The 22,078-nt window shown below is 36.9% G+C and overlaps 2 protein-coding genes across 14 annotated transcripts in view; one reads left to right on the forward strand and one right to left on the reverse strand.

Annotated features, from left to right (window-relative positions):
• Window positions 1-22,078, forward strand: part of CCDC148 (coiled-coil domain containing 148) — a 195,135-nt gene that overhangs the window by 157,924 nt on the left and 15,133 nt on the right. The gene's annotated exons all lie outside the window — the stretch shown is intronic.
• The window catches only part of UPP2 (uridine phosphorylase 2), a 67,702-nt gene continuing 63,796 nt past the window's right edge, over window positions 18,173-22,078 (reverse strand). Inside the window, exon 7 of the mRNA XM_016152829.2 lies at window positions 18,173-18,243. Within this exon, the coding sequence (XP_016008315.1) occupies window positions 18,188-18,243 (56 nt within the window). The 3' untranslated portion in view covers window positions 18,173-18,187. The remainder of the gene's footprint in view (window positions 18,244-22,078) is intronic.

Raw genomic sequence — 22,078 nt, forward strand, 5'->3', positions numbered from 1 at the left:
GAGAAAGCATTGCTTTCTATAGTAACAAACACTGGTTTTTAGTTATTGTTTCAAAAAAAAAAAAGAGTTTCTTATGTTGTAAAACAATAAACATTTGAAGTTTAAAACGGTGATAACTATTTGGGAAGGAAAAAACTAGGGCCAGCTGCCTTCCTAACACTAATTTGGCTTTGTTAATCTAGTGTATGCTTTGGGGTGTTTGCCAACCGCAGGAAATTGACAGTTATTGCATTTTTTAAGTAGTAAAACCAGATGTTTCTATTTTCCATGTCTTTTCTTAACAATATGCAAAACTCAGCATGTTGTATTAGAAGACATTAAGGGCATTCGAAGTGAGATTTTTAAAGAGTATGCTTAATAAAGTGACTTCAACAGAGACTTTATATACATTTATTATGTTTTTGCCTCTCAGCATGAGATTTCCCCAAATTAGTGAAAATGCTCTTCTTCATTAAATCTCTGTCAACCAAATCTCCATTCCAAGTGGTGGTGCCAAATGATGTCAACTAAGGATTACTATGAGGCATTAAACAAATATAATTCTTAGTAAGTCTGTCTATTTTGCCTTTTAAATGATGTTAGAAACGTTTCACAAATTAGGATTAATTTAAAAGATTGGAAGAGACCCCACTAATCTCCAACATGCAATCTTCCAACCCATTAAGGTAATTTTGTCAAATAATAATACTTAGAGCCTGACATAACTATGGCATATGTGTATGTTTATCTATATGTGTGTTTTCATATGTTTGCACAAGGATACACAGATTATTTGGACATACTCGTAGTGGTCCTTGAATAAATCGTAGCTGAGCAAGCATGATTGACAGAAGGAGGCTAAAAAAATTTATGGACAGAGCAATGTACAGTTATTTCAATGTAAAAATGAACATGCGAGCTGTGCCAGTGGGCAGACGGAGCACCAGCTGGGCAGACATGGCTCAGCTGAGGGTCGTTTTACTGGTCTTGGATGACAGTTTATCCCCTGAGGTGTGCAAGTTCAGCATTAGATCCATGGTCTTTTCTAAACCATAGGCAGTTGGAGAGGGCCTGTTGTTTAGTAGTTTGGGCTGCTTTTAGTTTATTGTTTACAGCTTTGGTGTTTGATTTTAGAAATCTTTGCTCATTAAAAAAGTGGCTTAATTTCTATTATATGTCAAGTTGTTCTGTCTTTTGCAGTTACTTATTTAGGATAGAAAATAGAATGTCATAGGATGTATCTGGTAGAGGGCAGACAATATTCAGAAACCCTTTATAATACATTTTTATACAAAATGAACATTATTGAAATCTTTTAGTGCCCATCATTATTTTTCTTCCATATGTAAGCATCAGCAAAGTGGCCATAGTTGCTGTAAGTACAGATGGAACAGCTAAACTCTCTTGTCTTTTTAAGAACCAATAATTTCATATTTTCTTCCCCAGAAACACAGACTTTTATCTTGGCCCACAATTAATGCTATAGATATTCAAAAGTTTTTCTTTTGGGGGGGCACTGGGGTGTTTGAAAACTATATCACCTTTCTCTATTCAACATTTACAGGGATATATAGAGAGGGAAATGGTTTGCTGTCCTTCTTCAGCCCCAAAGGGGTGCCATGCTCTCCAAGGCCACACACAGTATTTGTGAATGAAATGGAGGCAACCATTGGAAACGTCATTGATGTCTTTATTACTAACCCCTTAACTAGGGAGTTTTAATGAAATATTGACCTTTTAGACATAAACTTTAGGAAGACTTTATAGAGCTGCAGGGCTAGGTAGACAGAAACTTAGCAGCCATGGTTAAATGAAGGAATTATAAAGCCATGGAATGGGAGAAATATAACGGCAGCTTTAATAAAGTGCCACTTTTGTGCTGGATACAATATAGCTTCAAGCACTTTATATTTATCCTTCGTTTGGAAAGAAAACCCAAATTATTTCTGAAACACACACACACACACACACACACAAATGTGTGCACACATACAGCTATCAGGTGATATTAAATAAGAATTATCTAGTTAGTGAAGAAAGCATGTTTATAATCTGGGTTATTTTCTTACTTTTTATATTTTAATATGAGTTTTATATGGTCATGTAATTTAGAGCTAGGAAGAATCTTGAAAAGCATCTAGTCCAGCCTCCTTGAACTAACTAGGGCTCTGGTTTGCAAACAACAGAAATCGTTTCCAGTTGAATTGTATAGTAAAAAGATTTTATTGAAAGATATTTGGCTAGCTTATGGAATCATCTGTAGAACGAAACTTTGACAATGGTTGGAATGAAGAGGCTGGGAAGATAGGAAAGAGTCCAGACTGTGTCCTAACTTCCTCCTCTGACTCATCATAGCAAGTCTAACCGCTGACCATCATATGACACAGCTTGCTTTTTCCTCTGCTGTCTCAGGCCTCTGGTCATCACTGTTGGCAATGCTACCTTTGTCCCTGCATCCGCCACTGCCCATGGCCTTAAGAGCATCTCCCCAGGCCCTGCTTCTTTTTATCACTGGCTGCCAAGTGAAGTATCTGATGGGCTGAACTCAGGTCAAATGCTCATGTGCTAGCAGGGAAGGAGGCTAGGAAAGCAAGTGTCTGGCATCAGCTTGCAGCAAGGATTTCTTCCAAAGAGCTTGAGGGCGAGAGTGGAAAGGGTGGGGAGAGAAAGAAAAAGAAAAAGAAGTATCTCCTACAGTCTAATACTTTTCTTTCTATACTAAAATGACCAAAAAATTTCCTTCTACCTAACACTGTATAATTTTACCTTTTACAACTCAAGTTAACTTCTACCTTGGTGTCTGAGGGACTGGTTTATGTAGGGTGACTGTTACTGCTGGGCATGTAAATACCAGGTATCCTAACAGCTCCTCGGATTCCATCTGCTCCTTCCCGAACCTATTTCCCTTTGATGGGTCAATTGTTCTGGCTAGCACTAAATTTCTTTTCTATCTGTTTGCTTACTGGTTTGATAACCCCCAAAAGGCAAATCTTTGCATCAGCTCCTAATTCAAATAGCCATTGTTGTCCTTCTGGTGAAAGTAGAAGTTAAAACCAACAGAACTTAGAATCTCAGGGATGGGAAACAAATTTTACAAATGGGTCTTTAGGGTTAATTACGAAAAGCGCCATTCTCTCTTTTAATTATTGATCCAGGTATGTATATGTTCTGTCAGTGTTGAGAAATAGCAGCACATACTGGTCACTACTCCAGAGCAAAACACTTCCTGTAAAATAGCATCCAACTTCACAAAATATTATCTATCTCCCAGCTCACAATGTATCTTGAGTCTTCAGTAGGCCATTCCTCCATTTTATAAGAATGACAGTGTATGGGTGATATAGTGAAACACTGGGTTCTTCCTAAAGAAGAAGCAATGTCCTATGAGATAGTATTAGTACACAAATGGTGCAAACATGATATATAGGGAAAGAAAACAAATTATTTTTCTACCGTTCCCATGATAGAATGGGTTTCATATAATGTTGTAACCAGCTAACACTGGCTAATTTCCCCAGTGTATTATGCCCTGTCAAGGGCTCAGAGTGACATTAGTCAGATCAGCCTTGACAAGGGCAACGCATGCAGTTGAGCAATGCATAGCTTCTGTTCCTACCGCTGGGAGCATTTTATCATGAACCCATTGAGCAAGTACCAGGCTGCTGGGAAAGAGGGCTCACAAATACAAGCAGATCACCTCTTCCACCCAGTTCTGTAAAATCACCTCCATACAATGTTCCTACACTCTGGGCCCAATCTACCAAATCCATCCACATAATCTCTCTGAGTCTTTCTTTCACAAATCCTCTAATCATATTCTTTCAATGTCTAGCCTGTTGGCCAAACCATTTACTACTGTGGATAAAATATGATTAATCCAGCAGTCCCCAACCTTTTTGGCACCAGGGACTGGTGCTCCTATGAGAATCTAATGCCTGATGATCTGAGGTGGAGCTGAGGCAGTGATGTTAGTGCTGGGGAGCAGCTGCAAATACAGCTGAAGTTTCTCTTGCTCTCCCGCCCGTACCTCTTGCTGTGCAGCCTGGTTCCCAACAGGTCACAGACCGGTACCAATCCTCAGCCCAGGGGTTGGGGACCCCTGGATTAATTCATCATTTATTCATTTTCTCAAAAAATATTTATTGAGTATGTAACATGTGGCAATTACTAACCCGTTACCTCAGGCAAAGCGAACATTGAGATATTCTTATTGAAATTATGCTCACATGGAAAATTTTTCTTCTTTACCACCCTTCAGGGATACCTCAGATCAAGACTGTCCACCATAGCACTCTACTTATGTCTGGAGCCAGTACACATGTAGACCCACCCAACTGTAAAGCTGGCTCGTTTTTTTTGCCAATCAGCTAGTCATCAAGAATGCCCCAGGGGCCATAGGTGTGGGTTCAGGGAAGGATGTCAGTGTGGAAGGAGCGTGAGCCATGTGATCATGCGAATTACCTGTCTTCAGGTCTTGCTTAAGCCCAGACCACAGACTTTCACTAGTCTGTGCTGCTAGCCACTCCCAGCTTTATAACCAAGTGGCTCAGATCATACCCAGCTCATTTTGAGTATCTAGAGTCTCACCGTCACCCAGTATCTTAAAAGCAAAAGTTCCATTGATACCAACCCTCATCTATAAGATGGAAGTAAAAAAAAACAAACACACACACAAACAAAAAACACCTTATATAGTAGTAGTGAGAAATAGTTTAAAATAGGGAAGTACTTACTGCAATGCCTGTCACATTGTACCTACTTGACAAATGGTCACCATCGTAATAATTACCCAATAGCAAGCTAAGAGCTATTTCTTAAAAGAAAAATCATTCATGCAAAGAAAGCATGAGTGTGTGGCTGAACCCTCAGCATCTCTACTATACAAAAACCTATAACGTTTTTTGACAGGCTGTATAGAACATTCTGGTCATCCAGAATACACAGCATGTCAGAGAATTCACTGTATCATGAGGCCAAGTGGAATTGCTGTCTGCCCTGTGACTTGAACCCAGTGGACAGCTTTCTCTTGCTCTGACCCTCTTTAAAACTGTTAGCTTTTTAGGTCACCCATTAAACTGACCAGAGAGGCACTCTGAAATTCGCTGCCTTCAAAATCCAGAGTATCATTCCTCCCTTTCTCACTCCTCACTCCCACAGCCAAGGGCCTAGTAAATCCCTTGAATTTACCTTTTAAATACTGATTCCCTTTGCTATCCTGATCATTCCACTATTATCTGTCACCTACAACTTGCCACTTCTTCAGCCTTGTCTATAAACACATCCAGTTGTATCATTCTGATACTGAAAACCCTTCAGGAGTTTATCTTCACGCTTCTGATAAAGTGCAGATGCCTTAATGTTGCTTATGAGACGAGTTATGGTAACTCTGCTTCGTCTTTTATCTCTCACCTGCCTCCTGGACATTTCATTCCTCTCCAGACTGCTACACTCCATCAGTTCCCGAAGGGCCTCAGGATTTCTCTTGCCTTCACTGGCTTTTCAGACAGATTATTTCTTCTACCAAAGTTCACTCTTGTGGTTAACTCCTATTCCTTCTTCATGTCTCTACTCAAATGTGACTTCCTCAGAGAGGCCTTCTCTGGCCCCTAGAAAAGGTTATGTTCTCATGGTGCCTGTTGTGATGAACTGTTGCTGCATTACAAACCATTCATAAGTTATTGGCATAAGACAACAACGACGTTATTATTATGTTTATGGATTCTCTGGGTTAGGAATTTGGACAACACAGAGACAGTATGGCTTGTCTTAGACCTGTGATGTCTGGAATATTGGCCAGGAAGATTTAAAATGGCTGACAGTGAATGTTTGAACTAATTGGTGACTTCTTTCATTTGGACTGGGATGACTAGAAAGCTAAACTGTCAACTGAAGCTCTGCATGGTCTCTAAATGAAACTTGACTTCTTCAAAGCATGATGGGCTCAGAGAAGCTGGACTTCCTGCAGGCTACCTCAGGACTCCAGGAGCTTGTCTAACATCAAACAAGGCAGAAGTCTAATGACCTTTCATGACTTGGCCTTGGAAATTACATAGTTTTACTTCTATTTCATCTGAAAGTAGTTATAAGCCAATCCCGATTCAAGTGAAGGACATTAACACCCAAATTCTCAATAGTAGGTGTATCCAAGATTTTGTAATCACCTTTAAAAAGCATCACAGGGCCTCATATCTATGCAATCTCAATTATCATTTTTTAATTGTAATTACTTTTTAAATTTTTATCTTTTCCAGTAAATTCTAAATTCTCTGAGACTGGAATCTGTATCTGTCTTCACCATAGTATCCTCATATTTGGCATGTTGTAGGTAATTAAATCTCAATAAATATTCATTAAGTGAAGAAATGAATAGAGCTAGAATAAACTACTACTAAGCAAATGGTGAGGCCTTGAACAGTTGTAGACTTGTGAGCCACTAGTGAGCCAGGCTTGTTTCTGTTGTGGTTAAATTAGAATAACAAAGAATTGCCTTACTCTTTTGGTTACTTATGTTTGCTTTCTTTTTTCTTAACAAAGAAAAAAATGCCATCCCCAAATTGTCAAGCCTAAGCATGAAAGGTCATAACTCTTAAAGTTATCTAGTTCAATTATTTTAATTTTTAAATCTCTTCTACTGCCTCTCCACTAAATGGCCATACATTGCAGATTAAGGGTCACTATGGAATATTATTAAAGGATGTAAATGATTGTAAATAAAGGTTATTACTTAAGAAGTTATGTCGATATCTGCTACACTTATTTTTTTTTTAAAGTTCATAACTAGAAACAAAATCATTTGATTGTACTGAGGTATTAACATGAGATGGACCTGTCAAGGCAAAGGCCCCAAAGTACAAAGACAGTAAGTGAGGTGACTTTACTTGCAGAAGGAAGTGAATGAGACACCTCTTTCTAGTTAAAAGGGGATCTGGAACTGATAGATAGGCCAAGGCTCTAGTTATTATTACCCACATTATGGCTCTTCCCAATTATGCCAATTACAAACTTAGAATGAGGTTTCCTATTCAGAGCAGCTTATGGACTTCTTTAATTTTAGGGGTCTGGGAGGAGACTCTTCAGTCTGCTCAACAGCTTAAGAGCATAGAGCTGCCTGGACCTGTCACACCATCCAAAGGAGCCCCTTTCCTTCATCAAAGCCAAGTAAGGCAGCTAACAGGCAGTAAACACAAAGGCACAATAGTAAGTTTCAACTCATTGGAGGTTTTTCCCTTTCGTTCTCTGGGTTGAGCCATGTCTACCCCTCTGCCTATTTTTTTTTTTCTTTTGTATCAACTGCAAGCTGAGAATGTTTTATACATTTTTAAAGGGTTGCAAAAAAGAAGAAAGCTTGTTGTGTGAAACTATTTAAATTAAAATCTCTACGTCCACAAGCAAAGTTTCATTGGAACACAACCATGTTTATTCATTTGCCTGTGGCTGCTTTTGTGTGCCACAGTGACACATTCAGTGACAGTATGGCCCACGGGCCTGAAATATTTATTATCTGGCCCTTTACAAAACAAGTTTGCTGACCCTAGGTCTAGAGGGATGGTGGAAAGGAAGAGTTTTAATGTTGTTGCTTAAAAAACAAAATAGTTCCGTTTACGTGGGTTCTATCCTTAACTAGCCTCTAGATAAACTGAACTGGAATGAAGGAAAGCTAGGAAAACTTGAAATTCTACTCAGCCTAATATATCATTCTCTCCTCTGATTACACTTCTGTCTGTGTATTCCCTTTTCACAGTAAAGCACTTAGAGCTCTAAGTATCGTCTGACCCTCCTGCTAAAGCAGAGCAGAATTAAAAGCTTCGTCCTCACGATACACACATTAATTAATTTTGCCCAAGGTGACCAGGCATATGGATCGCTTTTAAAAATCCATTTTGAATTAATGGTCATCTTTCTCCACTTTTTTTAATAAAATATTAAATTTAAAAAGAAAATTCAAGTTTAGAAGAGTTCAAGAATGGCAAAAAGAATTTCTTCCCAGATTTGCTAATTGTTAGTATTTTGCCCTGTTTGCTTTGTTTGTATTCTCTTTCTCCCCCTCCCCTACACTCCCCCCACCACACACCACACACCTCCCTCCTCCCACACACCTGCATGCACACTGTGTTTTGCCTGTTTAAAAGAAACTTGCAGACATCACAACACTTCACCACTAAATACTTTGGTATGAATTAGCTAAGAATAAGTACAATTGCCTGCTTAACTTCAATATCATTATGATACCTAAGAAAATGAACAATAATTCCATAGTGTTCTTTAGCATTCGGTCTACATTTAAATTTCTCTAATTATCATAAGAATGTTTTTATAGCCTTCCCAACTAAGATAACATTACCACATTAAAAAATTGTCTCAAGTAACTTTTGAAAATAGTACTCTGCACATCCTCATTTGGATGTGGGAAAACATACTGGAAAGAAATCCTAAACTTTAAACTTTTTATTAGTGGTAACATTAGTATTGTAAACTTGAAATGTTTTACATCTGTGGTAAACTATATAAAGGAACATTTTAACGTTAATAGGACTTGGACTGAGTGTACAAGAAGAGATGCCATATTAAATATAAATTTTAAAAACTATAATATTAAATATAAAATGAAAATATCAATAAGAACTTGTGATTTTTTTCTTTTTTTAAAATAAATTTTTCTCCCTCTAGAAAGGGTCGCTGAAAGGACCCAGAAACAATGACACTTCAGTAGCAATGAGCATTCTTTGTACTATTTAAGTAATGCCCCTCCCTTTTGCCTTCCCACTGGACCTGGGGTCAGTAAATGTTTTCTGTAAAGAGCCAAATAATAAATATTTCAAGCCTCTGAACCAGAACTCTAACTCAGTATACAAGACAGGACACTCTAGGTACTAAATCACACAATCTAGTATCTAAATCATTTTTACTAATGTCTAAATATCATTTTCACCTAAAGGAATGAGGGTTGATTAAGGGGAAAAATGGCTGATTCTAGTTATTTAGCAGGGCAATTGTAAGGTGAGCTTAGGCTATTTTACTGTGTGAGCTCATGAATGTTGAAGGAATGATAGATGTAGAAAATGACAGTTTTCAGTTTCTAATGTAACAATTAATGCAGACAAAGATCATCAATGGATGGTAAAAACTTTAGATGAAATATTTTTGAGATATAGAATATTTAAACAAAGCCAAAGTATCACTCTATGAATTACTTACTAAATAAAAACAGAAAAAAATATATATACCTTAACAATTCAGAGATCTGGTTATCACCATCTTAACCAAGTATACTCATTTAGCACCACTAATAGTGGGACAGTCTGACATTGTGCCTCATGAGATGATGCAATATGAGATACATCACCTTTGTGCCAAAAATATTTCACCTCAATCTAACCAATTTTCTAGTCTATGAATTGGCAAACAGTTCTTAGAAAGAGACAGACTATAATTATTTGGGGCTTTGTGGGCAATATGGTCTCTGGTTACAACTGTCCAACTCTGCCGTCAGAGCAGGAAAGCAGCCATAGACAATTTGTAAATAAATGGGTGTGGCTGGTCCAGTAAAACTCTATTTATGAATATAAGCAATGGATTAGATTTGGCCTGCTGATTGTAGTTTGTCAACCCCTGTATGAGACATAATTCACTGTTAACAGAAAATGCAGGTGAAAGAGGGGAATCAAGGAAAACAGATACCAAGAGAATATAATCAGAAAAATATGAAACGAAGAACATTCTCAATACAGCGTACTTAAACATTTCAAAAAAGTCAATGTCCTGGGGGGAAAAAAGTGACGAGACTATTCAGTATAAAATAAATAAGTAAGACACGAAAACCAGCTACAGCATGTACTCCTAGATAACGATCATCTTTTTCATATACAGCTCCACTAAACCCCATCTCCCACCCCTGTCCATGAGGATGGTATTTTGACCCAATATACAGAATCTTTCAGTTATTCTGTTCCTTCAATCAGAATGATTTGTAATCACTACCAGGATGACTAGTTTGAGTGGGTCTCAACCCTCTTGAGCTGCTTTTCAAAGCTTCATGACATAAAATTAATACTATTTTTCTCTGAACTTTTTATTAAAAACATTGAGAGGGCAGGTTTGTGAAGAGAGGCAGAGAAAAAATGGCTATGCTTTAATCACCAATTTTTAATTATCATCAGTTACAAGCAAGAGATTTGTATTATGTGGCACTCTTACGCCTAAAGGAATAGAAAAATCTGCTTCTTCCTATTAAGAATCTAAGCAGATGACTATATTTTTACTAAAAATTGTAATAAAGTTATCTTTCTTATTCACTTGCAATCTTCCTACAAGACAGGACTTGAAGCTAAAATTCTCAATTTATTGCAAAAAATGTCATCTAGAAGCATCTAAGATCTGTTATAAAACTATAACTTCAAATAACTTATAAGCTGAAAATGGTTTTAAATTAATATCAACATATCTTTTTATTTTGAAACTATTTACGAGAAAGTTATTTTCCAAGCTTAAAGTATCATATACCTTAGAGCAAACTAATAAAACCAAATAAGATCTCTTATTTTTAAAAAATTCACATCTTACTTCCACGCCACTTTTCCATTCTCTCCATAAAGCCCACACACAATTGTAGAGCAGACTTCATTCTCAACTAATCGTAACTAGTCTTCTCGTCCCTGACTCTGTTTTTCCACTCTTGTTTAGGTCTCCTCCCTTAAGTCGTCTTTATGAGGACAAAGCTGTTTCAAAATCAAGGTATATTTGATTTCCCCCATCATGATGAAAGTTTACTCTGCTTTCATTCCTTAGAGAGACGATATTCTTGAACTTTACAGTGGTTTTTCAGTTCTGTTTAACAAAGGGCTAAAGTTTGTGCTGCCAGTAACGCACAAAATCAAACAAGATAAATTTAAACTCAGTTCACTTTTTCTGATTTTTCTATCCTACAAACCATGCTTACAGGATGATAGTTCTGAATGATCCTTTCCGACCTAAAAAAAGAGATCCTGAGTCAACTACAATTATTGCCCTGAAGATAGCCAGAAAGTCCGATGAAACTTCAGGCACCACTAGGAAAGAAAGCAAAAGCATAAACTGACATGTGTACAAAATCTTCATAGATTTGCCTTTGGGGCGCTACATCGTCCCTATCATGATTCAGAAAATGATGAATATAATGGCCATGAAATGGGGCCGCTCTTTGCAGAAGTTCAGAGTTGCTGGACTGAGCCTCTAATGTGGGAACCCAGTGTAAACATTATTTAAAATTCATTAGCCTATTTAATTTATAAATTAAATAATTATGATTGAATGCCTACTATCTTGACATAGAATGATAAACAACAAAGATACTTCTTGTTTTCAAGGATCTAACAGTCTGATGGAAAATTCAGATATTCTTGCTAAGGGCAAGCACAAAGTCCTGTGGAAACATATGGGAGCGGCACCTAACCCAGCTAGGCATAGCAGGAAAATATCTTTCAGAAATGAGAAATGTCTTCCTACCAAATATCCATGGCAATTTCAAGGAACTAAATATAATATAGTGTAGTTGCAGCATAAAATTTGGAGTGGGTTGGGGAAAGGTTATGTTGAGAGAAGAGGTTGAATAGATAAATAGAGGCCAAATTTGGAAGTCCTTGGAAGCTTTAATCTTGGAGGATTTAAGTTGAGTTAATTCTGTAAATTAATTAATTAATTAATTAATTAATTAATTTGAACAAATTAAGTAAAATTAATTGCATTAAACAATTAACGAGTACATCCAGTGGTTTACACTCTTTCTATTTCCAAAGGATTTTGATGCATAGAGATTTAACAAATTTCAGGATACTACAAGAATCTCATCCAGAAATTATATTTACCATTAGAGTGCTAGTAAAGACTAGGAAAGGAATTATCCTAGAAGGCTACACGTGTTAATGGAATTAGACACAAATAAACCTAGTAGATTCTTAAGGAAAATTGTTTATTTGAGGCCTACAAGGCCCTCCCACAAAAAGACCTCCATTGACATGATCAAAAGCTGAGTTTCAAACAGAACTTTTTTTTTGGGGGGGGGGGTGTCGATTCTGTATTATATGTCTTAGGTATTCATATCCTTATCCTTTAATTATACATAGCCATTTAAGCTTAAATCTCAGAGAATATTTAGAAAGCTAACATTCAGATCTACTTGTGGGGAAAATTCAGACATCCATCTTCCATTGACTGCATTTTTGCATGACTTTTTAGTAATAAGACTCCCTTCATTCAAATTAAGCTTCAATGGAATCATTGATTAAAATGGCTGATTAAAAACGTTAGGGGGGAAACCTTAAGATAATTTTCTCTTACTGAATTCTTTTAAAGTTCTTTTAATAAAGTGCTGTAAGTTGAATCCCTCTTGATTTATCCTGAGGGGAAAGAGAGAACAATGATGTCTCTGTATTAAATTCTCAATCATTCTCCAAGGTCACTTTTAGTTTCCCATTAGTGTTATCATTGCCATATAAGGAGTCTCACTTTCTTTAGATTTTCCTGAGTCAATTTCCTGACCTTTTAATAACGTTTGCTGACCTCTTCCTGAATTCCTTCTGAAGAATTCTAGTATTGATTCTAAGACGCCTAATGACCTCCCTTTCTACTATTTTAGTAGTTTCTGAGCTGGGCTTAACTCGTTGTTGTTTAAGTTAGAGTTAGCCAGTCAGAAATAACTATCCAGCTATAGTGTAGTGCACATAGGTATGCGCACACAAACACACACACACTAACACAGATGTAAACACATGTACAGAGTAGGGTCTAGGTGACAATGTAGAAGAGCAGGGATTTTGAGCAGAGAAAATGAGATATAAAACTTATGTAGGGGAACTCCTGACTTCATCTTAAAGACCAGAACCAATAAATGAAGTAATAATTCAATAGAAACATTATTTAGGTCCATTATTTGATATAATTATGCTTCCGCAGGTCTGACTTGGGAGATGTTAGACCACATTGAACGGAAAGCAAGTTGGAGGAAATGTGAATATTTTAAGTAAAGTTGGGAAATTTCACACAGATACTATATTTTTGTGTTTTTCCATCTTAATACTAAGTGGGTTTACAGCAATAATGTGCTGGTAAGCATTTAACAACTAACTGGGGGTGGGATGAGGGGACGGGGTAAGCCCTAATTTGTAGCATTTACTGATTTCTGCGGTATAAATATTCCTACCATGGCTTATTTCAAACTGCCAACTTGATGTCATTAAACACGGAATTGGGAAGAAATGTACAGTTGCACAACATCATATATTATTTCTAGTGTATAGGTATAATAGGTATAAACAACCTCAGCAGCATAGATAATAGTAAAATAATTGGAAAGTAATGAGCTTTGACTATGAGTTACCTTTGTTTTTAAATACAATGTTTTATTTCAAGTTTCTATAATTTACTGTTTATTAATGGCCTTGTTTAACAACTAGCTTGCAAAGGTCCTAAAAATTTAGCATTTGGCCCTCTCCAGCTGGTATGAGGCAGCTCTGGCACTTGACTAGGATTCACAGGCACCCCAGCAGATGAAAGAAATCATATGACTAAGTCCCATGAAAAGATAATTGTGGTTCCCTGCAGATTGCTATGGAATTGCCTGTGTGCAGACCTGCTGTGCCCTGTCAGCTGTGCTGCCTGCCCTGTGAACTCTCCCAAAATTCAGAAGTGAGATCTAAACCCACCAGACACTCTGGACTTGTTCTGGCTTATATGATCAGTTTGAGGAAAAGTGGAAGATTTTCTGGAAACTTCGAAGTCTTGTGCAGAAGACTAAAGAAGCTGGGAGTGGAGGTGGGGTTTCCATCTGGTCTTGTTAATACCGGTATCTTTGGAAGCAAAGTCGAGTATAGAAAATTCTCAGGATGTTCTGTACATGATCTTTTAAAAATGATTTCTCAGGTGGCCTGAAAGAGAAGCGCTGAGCTAGGGACAAAGAATAGTTCTTGACAGGAGTCCTTTAATCCTAAGAAATGGGGGCAGAATACTATTCTAAATTTTAAGAGAAAAGGTGAAAATTCACAGAAAACAGGAGAAAAACTTAGAGAGTCAGTGAGCATTAGATAATGATGAATTCCCGAGTGACTGGAGGACTGAAAACTACAGTGTGGAAATTAAGACCATAGATATTGGTTGTGTCTTCATGTGAAATTGGCAAATGCATGAGGCACATCTGAAGACAATAGTATAAGCCAACGAATATATTGAGGAAAGCAGAGAATAACAGGGGCTATGACTGTGTCTAAGAGCATTCTGAGAGTAGAAAAAAGCATAAGATGTGCACCTCAAATGTAGGGAATAATTCAATAAAGTCCATGTACTGGAAATAACATTAAAGGGCAGAGAACAGATAATTCCTCCTACTAGGCCAACTGAGCATCGATGGCCAGAAGCTGGGGAGGGAGTGTTTCACATGTTCCATGAACAGTAGTGTAGAAAATTGTTCCCAAGTGAGGGATTGTCTCATGTGCAGAGCAATCATAGTGAGCTTAAGAGTAATCAGCAGGTGATGGAACATACGTGAATATTAGGAGTCTGTGCCAGGAATAAAAAAAAAAAAAATTGATAAGCATGAAGGGGAAGGGATGCGGAAAGAAGAATAATAGTACAGTTAGAAGAGGCCAAACACATGGAGCCATTCAAAGTAAAACATCAAGTGGGCAGTGGACCAGGCATTTGAAAGTGTTATGAGCACAGGGCAGAAACAGGAAAGCATAAAGCAGTGTCCGAGAGACTGAACAGTAGGACAATCTTCTACCTTCTTGATGCTAGATTTTCTATTGTTCCCATGAACAGGCACCAATCCCAGAAAGGCAGTGGTTTCCAAACTTTAGAGAGCAAAAATATCACCTAGTGGATATATGAAAATATAAATCCCAGAATCGTACCACCAGTGATCTTAGGTCGGGGCCAGGAATCTGCATTTAATAAATAAGCACCATTGAAAATTCTAATACAGTTGGTTTACCAACCACTTACTGAGAAATGCAGCAATATAATTAATCCAGGGGCCCTGCTGGTGAGACATGTCTGGAAACATGTTGTTAAACAGTCCCAGGAGTTCAGCATTTCCACGTGGTAAGCAAATGTTGACTCCTGTGAGAGGCAAGTTCGTGGCCCAGCTGTAATTGCTTAGAAACTCTACTACTTGTACTGGTTTTTAAAAGATCTTTGATTTTTAATGTTGCTATTTTAACTTGGGTTTAATATTACATATCATTTCAAATCTTGTTTAGAAACAGATGGAGTATAAATCCTAATTAAATAAAAAAAAATAATTAGTAATTCCCTCTCTCATATAATCAGAAAAAGTGGAGAAAGTAAGAGATGCTGTTTAAATATTCGTTGGATAATAAGTTATTCTTATGCTGACTCTGTCTTGATAATATATGTGAGAGTATATTTAAAACTGTAAAGTTTTACACAAATAGGTGATTTTTAAAACATTAATACTTTATATATACCAAATAAGTATGTACATTTATCTATTGTATCCCTATATCTTTATACACTCAAATGTTCTTGTATTTATGATGTTTAGGTGTATTTCTACTAACTACACCTAAAGACAAGAATACATCACTTTGTCAAAATATTGTGGCTCTTTATTCTTTGTAGCTCTTCCAAATCCCACAAACAGAGAAAGCACTATCAGTACTATCTGAGTGTGTGTGGGCTTGAAAGCTCTGAATGTTTCTAAAAGAGCAAGGCTTTTTGATGCTTTTTTTTTTTTTTTTTTTTTTAATACTGGGAGCTTTTGGTGCAAGCTAATCCTTATGATCTGTCAGACTATTGTTCCACATGCTGTACCTTCCTAGAGCTTCCATGTAATGGACATAACCCATTTTGGGCCAGGCTCAGATAGGGTCTTGCTGTGGCCCACATGTGGCGATTGACTTATTTGCAGAAAGGCTTCTTTCTATTCATCTGCAATTATGCCAAGTTTATACATAGAAATGGAACAGTCTAAGCAAGACTTTGTGCTTGAACTGAAAAATACATGTAAGTGAGAAATGTTGGCTGTGCCTGGCTGAAGTGATGATAATTATTTTCAGAACCAAGGAGCCAGGCAGAAGATAGATTTACTGATGCGACAATCTCCCAAGAAACCAGAGACATGAGCTCAGAAAGACGTATATTCAAAAGAGGCCTTAGGGAATATTCTTGTCTCTTGAAATAATGGGGAATCTGGCAGAGAGGAGTTGTGACAGCTGGGAGAGGACAATAAAGATTAAAATTTAAAGTCATTTGGAGAGAAAATGTGAGTTGCTTTTCATATATGTGACCAGGCTAGCTGTATCTCTAAGATAGTAGAATCGTGTGGACATTCAGCTTATAGCTTTTAGAGAAAATAAAATAGCATTCTTTTTGCTATTCAGGCCACAGGGTTGCCTAGTAGCTTGAGTGAGAGTAAATAATCTACCTTTGAGGAGCTAGATTAATGTCCCTTTCATCAGCTTAACATGGACGAATTGGATTTTCTCGTGGGCTCACTTTTTGGGGGTCATGATTAGACCCCATGGGAGAACCAAGTCTGTTTGTTTTCTGAGCTCTATTACTGTGACATTCTTGCAACAGGAGAGAATTCTTTTTAAGGAGCCTCTCAGGCCACTGCTTTACTCTGTGTGCAAAATGTGAACAGAGACACAACCCACGTCTTGGTGTTCTTTGTTAGCTGTGTCTAGAAAGATGACACTTGGCCATCGTAACTTTATTAAAATAAAATTTCATAAAAGTTAAATACCTATTTTGTTTCCACCATGAAATGACTTCGGAAATTCTGCCCTGCTTCTCTTGTAGCCTGTCCACCCTCACCCCAGGTGCTCCTCAAGTTTGGGATTGAATTATAAATTCTGATAAACTGTTAAATTGTACAAACTGTGCATTTTTATAATCGTGTTTCATTATACTTCTCTGGCTCATGACCATCTCCTATGAACGTCTTCATTTTCTTTCTCATCCAGAGAGAGGCCTCATGGAATATAGTGTGGACATCTTTAGCTTAATGCAGGAAAGGAAAATACAGGGTTTTTGGAGATTAATTTCCACCCAAACCTACGTAGTGCTGTTGAGAAACTGTGTGTCTTCTTTTAAAAGGGGGCTGAGGGTCATTGACCTAGGTGTTATAAATTTATCTGGAACTCTGCTCAGTTTATTGTTTTTATCTTATCTGGTAAAACTGGGTCCCTATCAATTTAATCAGTAATACTATTTTCAACTTTGTGTATCTGCTTGGATTCTGGAGAAAGCTGCACATCTCTCTCTTAGCCTCAAGTAATAGCTTTTCTAGAACATCAGCATTAGCATCTCATCTGACAAAACTGCAGTTAGAAAACAGAGCTCATCAAGCCTGCTCTGGCGATAGGCCCTCTCCCTCAAGATCCCACCTCTGAGATCTAAACACCAATGCTCACGTGGTGGAACTTTAGGGTTCCTGCTTTGTGGAGTTAGATGCCTGTCTGTCTCTAAAAACAAAAACAAAAACAAAAACAAAAACAAAAAAAGGAAAGAAAGAAAACTGGAACAACGATTCCAGAGCTCAATCCTGAAGGCAGAATTCAGACAGAAAGGAATATACCGAGCAAGGCACTGCTTGGCAGGAAGTCACTGGGAAAGCAAGTTGAAACTTGAAGGCGGAAACTCCAAGTGTAGCAGGAGTAAATCAGCATTTGAGGGAGCCAAAAAAAAAAGCACTAGGAAAGTCACACCCAAAACTAAACATATTTTATCATTTGTTTTTTTAAGCATATATTTAAAATGCCTAGCCAAAAAGTTTTAGTAAAAAATGACATATTTTTATATTTGTAGGGGGTGGATTAGAAGGGTCACTTTAAAAAAAGAGAGAGAGAAAGAAATTAAAACCACCAAAGGTGTTTATGAGAATAACCTTTCTGCAACCCTGATATTTTTAAAACCTCAAATGTTAAACAGGCTGTTTGTGAAGTCTCTTTGCTGATCATTTCCTAGGTTGAAAGAGAATCAGGGTTTACTTCATTGTCATGGTGGCTGAATCACACTAAAAGTCTTTGGTTCTTTTTCATGTTTGCTGTCTATAGGAGTTCTGAGAGACGTGGGGAGGCAAAAATGGGATGTAAAGGGGATTTTTCAAGTAGTATTAGAGAAAGTAGGTTTTACTAATTTTATTTCTTATTTACTTCAATCATTTGTTTGAGGGAGAGGACTATAGTTTTTTTTTTGTTGTCTCTGTGGCATCCCATCATGACTCCTGAAGAAGAGAAACCAGTTTCATCATAATGGTACAGCTGTCTGTGTCTGGAAAAAACAAGGACCAATTATAATCAGAAGGGAAAAATAGATAAAACCAGGTGGATATAGTATGATCTGATAACACAATGGGATGTTTAAACATGGCTTTTTAAAGTTCCACACTAAAGCAATGCTTTTTTCAGTATTCGTGATTCTGAAAACAGTCCTACTGAATGAAATTTGGGGAATCGGAAATTATATGTTTCCTATGGGAATTCTTCAGAAAAAAAAAGAAGTCAATAAAACTAATCACTCCTGCTTATCTTTCGTCTACCTTTAAATCATTTCTTCTCTTTACAAACCAAAGTGGGAAAAGAATTTAAAGAAAGTTTCTGATATTGTGAGGTAAACCCTCAATGTGAGTTTCCTTTTTGTATCCAATAAAATAAATTATATAGCATCTTAAAGATTTTAAAAATGCAATACATATTAATTATGAAGTTAAATTTTGTCTATCTCAAACCATTTGTGATTTCAAGAGTCACTGTGCAAATGACTAGATTAGTGTAGAATGATAGGTATCTTTTCTTAGTGAACTCATACGATGGCAAGTGGTAAGCTCCCATATGCATTAAAAAATCCTGATGTAGGTTCTGCTCTTGTCTACTTAATAGGTATTTCCAGTTGCTCTGGGCTTTTGTTTTGCATAGTATGATTTTTACACAACCATATATATGACACTTAATATAAATGTGTTGAATAAATGAATATATGGAGGCAATTAGGCATATAAGTGCTGGTCTGTCTGAATAGCCTTATAAATTTCAGTTCATAATAAATAATTCCCTAAAGCCAGCATGTCATTCCTGTCTTTATTATGGGTGTTATGTCTGATTTGCCTTTTGGCATCCATGTTTCCTAATTGTCCAAAGGAACTAGACACATGATTTGTTCTTCAGTGACTCAACTTCTCTTTCAACTCCTCAAATGATTAAATATCTTACAAAGGAATACCTCCTGATTAGTTAATAGGAAAGCATATATTGAATTTATGCATAAATTTTTATGTCAGCTCCTGTGTCCTTTAATTTGCCTACAGCTTAAGAAATTCAGTTGAATACTTTCCATAACTTTGAATATTCATTCATCACTTATTCTGTCTTTTATTTATTGGTGCATGCCTTTTGTTTTAAGCACTATGATAGTTGTTAGGGATACAAAGGCAATTAAGACATAGACAATGTACTTAGGAAATATGATCTAATAGAAACAAACTAGGAAAACAACTATAAAACAAACCAATATGGGTATATGTGTTTATGCCTATTGATTTATTTACTTGAATATCCCTGCTTGTTAATGGAAAGATAAGTAATATTTTCTTAACTGGGGTCTATTGAAAAAGGTTTTTATTATCAGGCAATTTGGAGAAATAAGTCCATTAAGTCCCTTTTTTGGGGAGATTTATAATATATGCTGCCTTATTATAACAAATATTCTGAGAGATCCTACTGTAAAGAAACCTATTTTACTTTCTTTATCTTAGTTTTTCTCAGACTTATTTGAACATCTAGCACATTCCTCATGACACATGTGTTAATATCCTGTGAGATATTAACATTCCATGGGCTATCAGTTTGGGAAATAAGCTGATTAACATTTGGACAGCATGGTACATGCCCCCTGTCATAAAAGATAAAAAGATAAGTATTCTCTCATACACAGAAGATACGTTTATTTGTCAAGACTCCTCAGAAGTGACTGAAAAAAAAAAACCAACTCAAACTAGCTTAGGCAGAATAAGGAGCAAATTGATGTACCTGAATGAGAATCCAAGAATGGGTCTTGCCCCAGGGACTCAAATGGCTTCTTCAGGTTCCTCTCACTATCTTTCTACCTCTTTACTCTGTTCTTGTTTGTGCACTAGTGTGGACTTCCTCCTGTGTCTGAGCTGGATGGAGGTGTAGGGAAAGAGAAGGCATAGCTACAAGCAGCTCCAAGCTTAATTATGTTATGTAGTTTAGCAAACTCAGAGAGAGGATAGTTTTCTTCTTCAATATCTATATATCAATCTTCTGGAAAAGATTCTGATCAGCTCAAATGAAGATGTGTATACCCCTAATACCAGGAGAAGGGGGAAGGGGATTCTCTAATTAAAGACTTCAACAGATCTATACAGAATGAGGAGAGGCAGTTCGAAGGAGGTTGAGTTTATTATGTTGATGCCAGGGGATTAAAAAAAAAGCAGATGTCTACCACAATGTGTCCTAATTATTAAAATCTAAATCTGGCCATAATAGGCAGTTGGCCCTTATATCCAAACATTGCCAGGAAGTAGGGATTAAAAATAATCAACTATTCTAATATTAGTCATTATTTTTAGAAGACGACTCATAATTTATAAAATGACTTATAACTAATAATCCTAAATGTCATGACCTCACTCAATTTTTTAAGAATAAAAAAGATTTTCTTGACTTTAAGAAGTTGTGTTGCTCAAAATTATACACTCTATAAATGCTTACCTTAGATTTGTAAGTAGCTGAAGTAACTAATTCTACTATAAATGTTTCTGGCTAAAATTGTTGCAGCCATGTTAGAAGGTCTTAAATGTTGGGAACTTAATTGTCTGCCTTTGGATTGGAGCAAATCAAAAATAATGGACTAAGCAGCATCTTTGCCCTGTCCGTGGTACCGCTCGGCTTATCTCTAAGAGAATGCAGGGAGGACTTCCAGCCTTCTGTTTAGGCATGTGTCATTAGGTTTTTTCCTAAGTTTTAACTAAAGGATATCAACTCTATACCAAGTTCAGATGTCCATTAAAGCAGAACCTCTGCATTTAATAATCAATGCAATATAATTATGCTTGAGGGATTTGTCTGAGGCCAATCCTGAAATTACACAAATGTAATATAGAATTTGACGGAGGTGGAGGTTACAGATATTCATGCTTCGATTATAGTTAGAGTCAGATGCTTATGATTGAGAAAAGAAGAGGATTCATGTTGGAACCTTGGGTAGACAGATGAGGAGGAGCCAAGAAAAACAAGGAGGAAAGCAGGCAGAGATGGAAGGTGCATTTCAAGAAGATGGTCATCAGTAACAGGCCTTGTAGACAGGTCAAGTCAGAGGCTCTGAGTCTGCAATTTGAAGTCACTGGTGAGCAATTTCCATAGAAAGGAGGGAACAGAGGGCAGACTGCAAGGGACTTTGAACTAAATGAGAAGTGAAAAACTAGAGAAAGTTTAGCTTCTTCACTTAAGAAATTTGCAGTGAGAGGAAAAAAAGAGAATAGTAGCTGAAAAGGAGTTGGAGTTGAGAGACACATTTTTTTTTTCTCATTTGAAGAAGTTTATATGCAGAGAAGGTGACGTAGGAAGGGGAGAAATAGGAAAGGATGATATTCAATTCTGGAGCAAGATCCTAGAGACAACACAGATTAAAAGCTCAGTTGTGTAATGAGCAAAGAATAAGTCTTGACAAGATTGGAAGTGGGCAAAACATATTGGGGAAGTGGATGTTTAGTGGCCTTTTCTTTTTGGTAAAGTAGGAGGTGAGATTTTCTACTAAGAGGAAAAATTTAGCATGAGGTAGAAACTTATAGAGAATGTCAAGCATCTTGGGGTAAATAAAATGATACTGGAGGAGTGTTGAATGTCTAATTAAGGTTCGGCCTCATAAATGTGTAATAAATTCAACAAAGAATTAGGGCTGGGAATTAGCAGGGCAGATATGGAAAGAAATAAATGCAGTTAAAGGATACTCGTGATAATACCTTTGAAGAGATAGACTCAGTGATCTAAAGTTGGGAAAGAGTGAAATAAAGTCTGATTGTGTCTCATAACCTGGGAGAAAAGGAAGAAGTAGAGTAACAGTAAACTTCACGAGAGAAGATCTAGCC

The sequence above is a fragment of the Rousettus aegyptiacus genome, unplaced genomic scaffold, assembly GCF_014176215.1.
Source record: "Rousettus aegyptiacus isolate mRouAeg1 unplaced genomic scaffold, mRouAeg1.p scaffold_m13_p_2, whole genome shotgun sequence".
Classification (NCBI taxonomy): domain Eukaryota; kingdom Metazoa; phylum Chordata; class Mammalia; order Chiroptera; family Pteropodidae; genus Rousettus; species Rousettus aegyptiacus.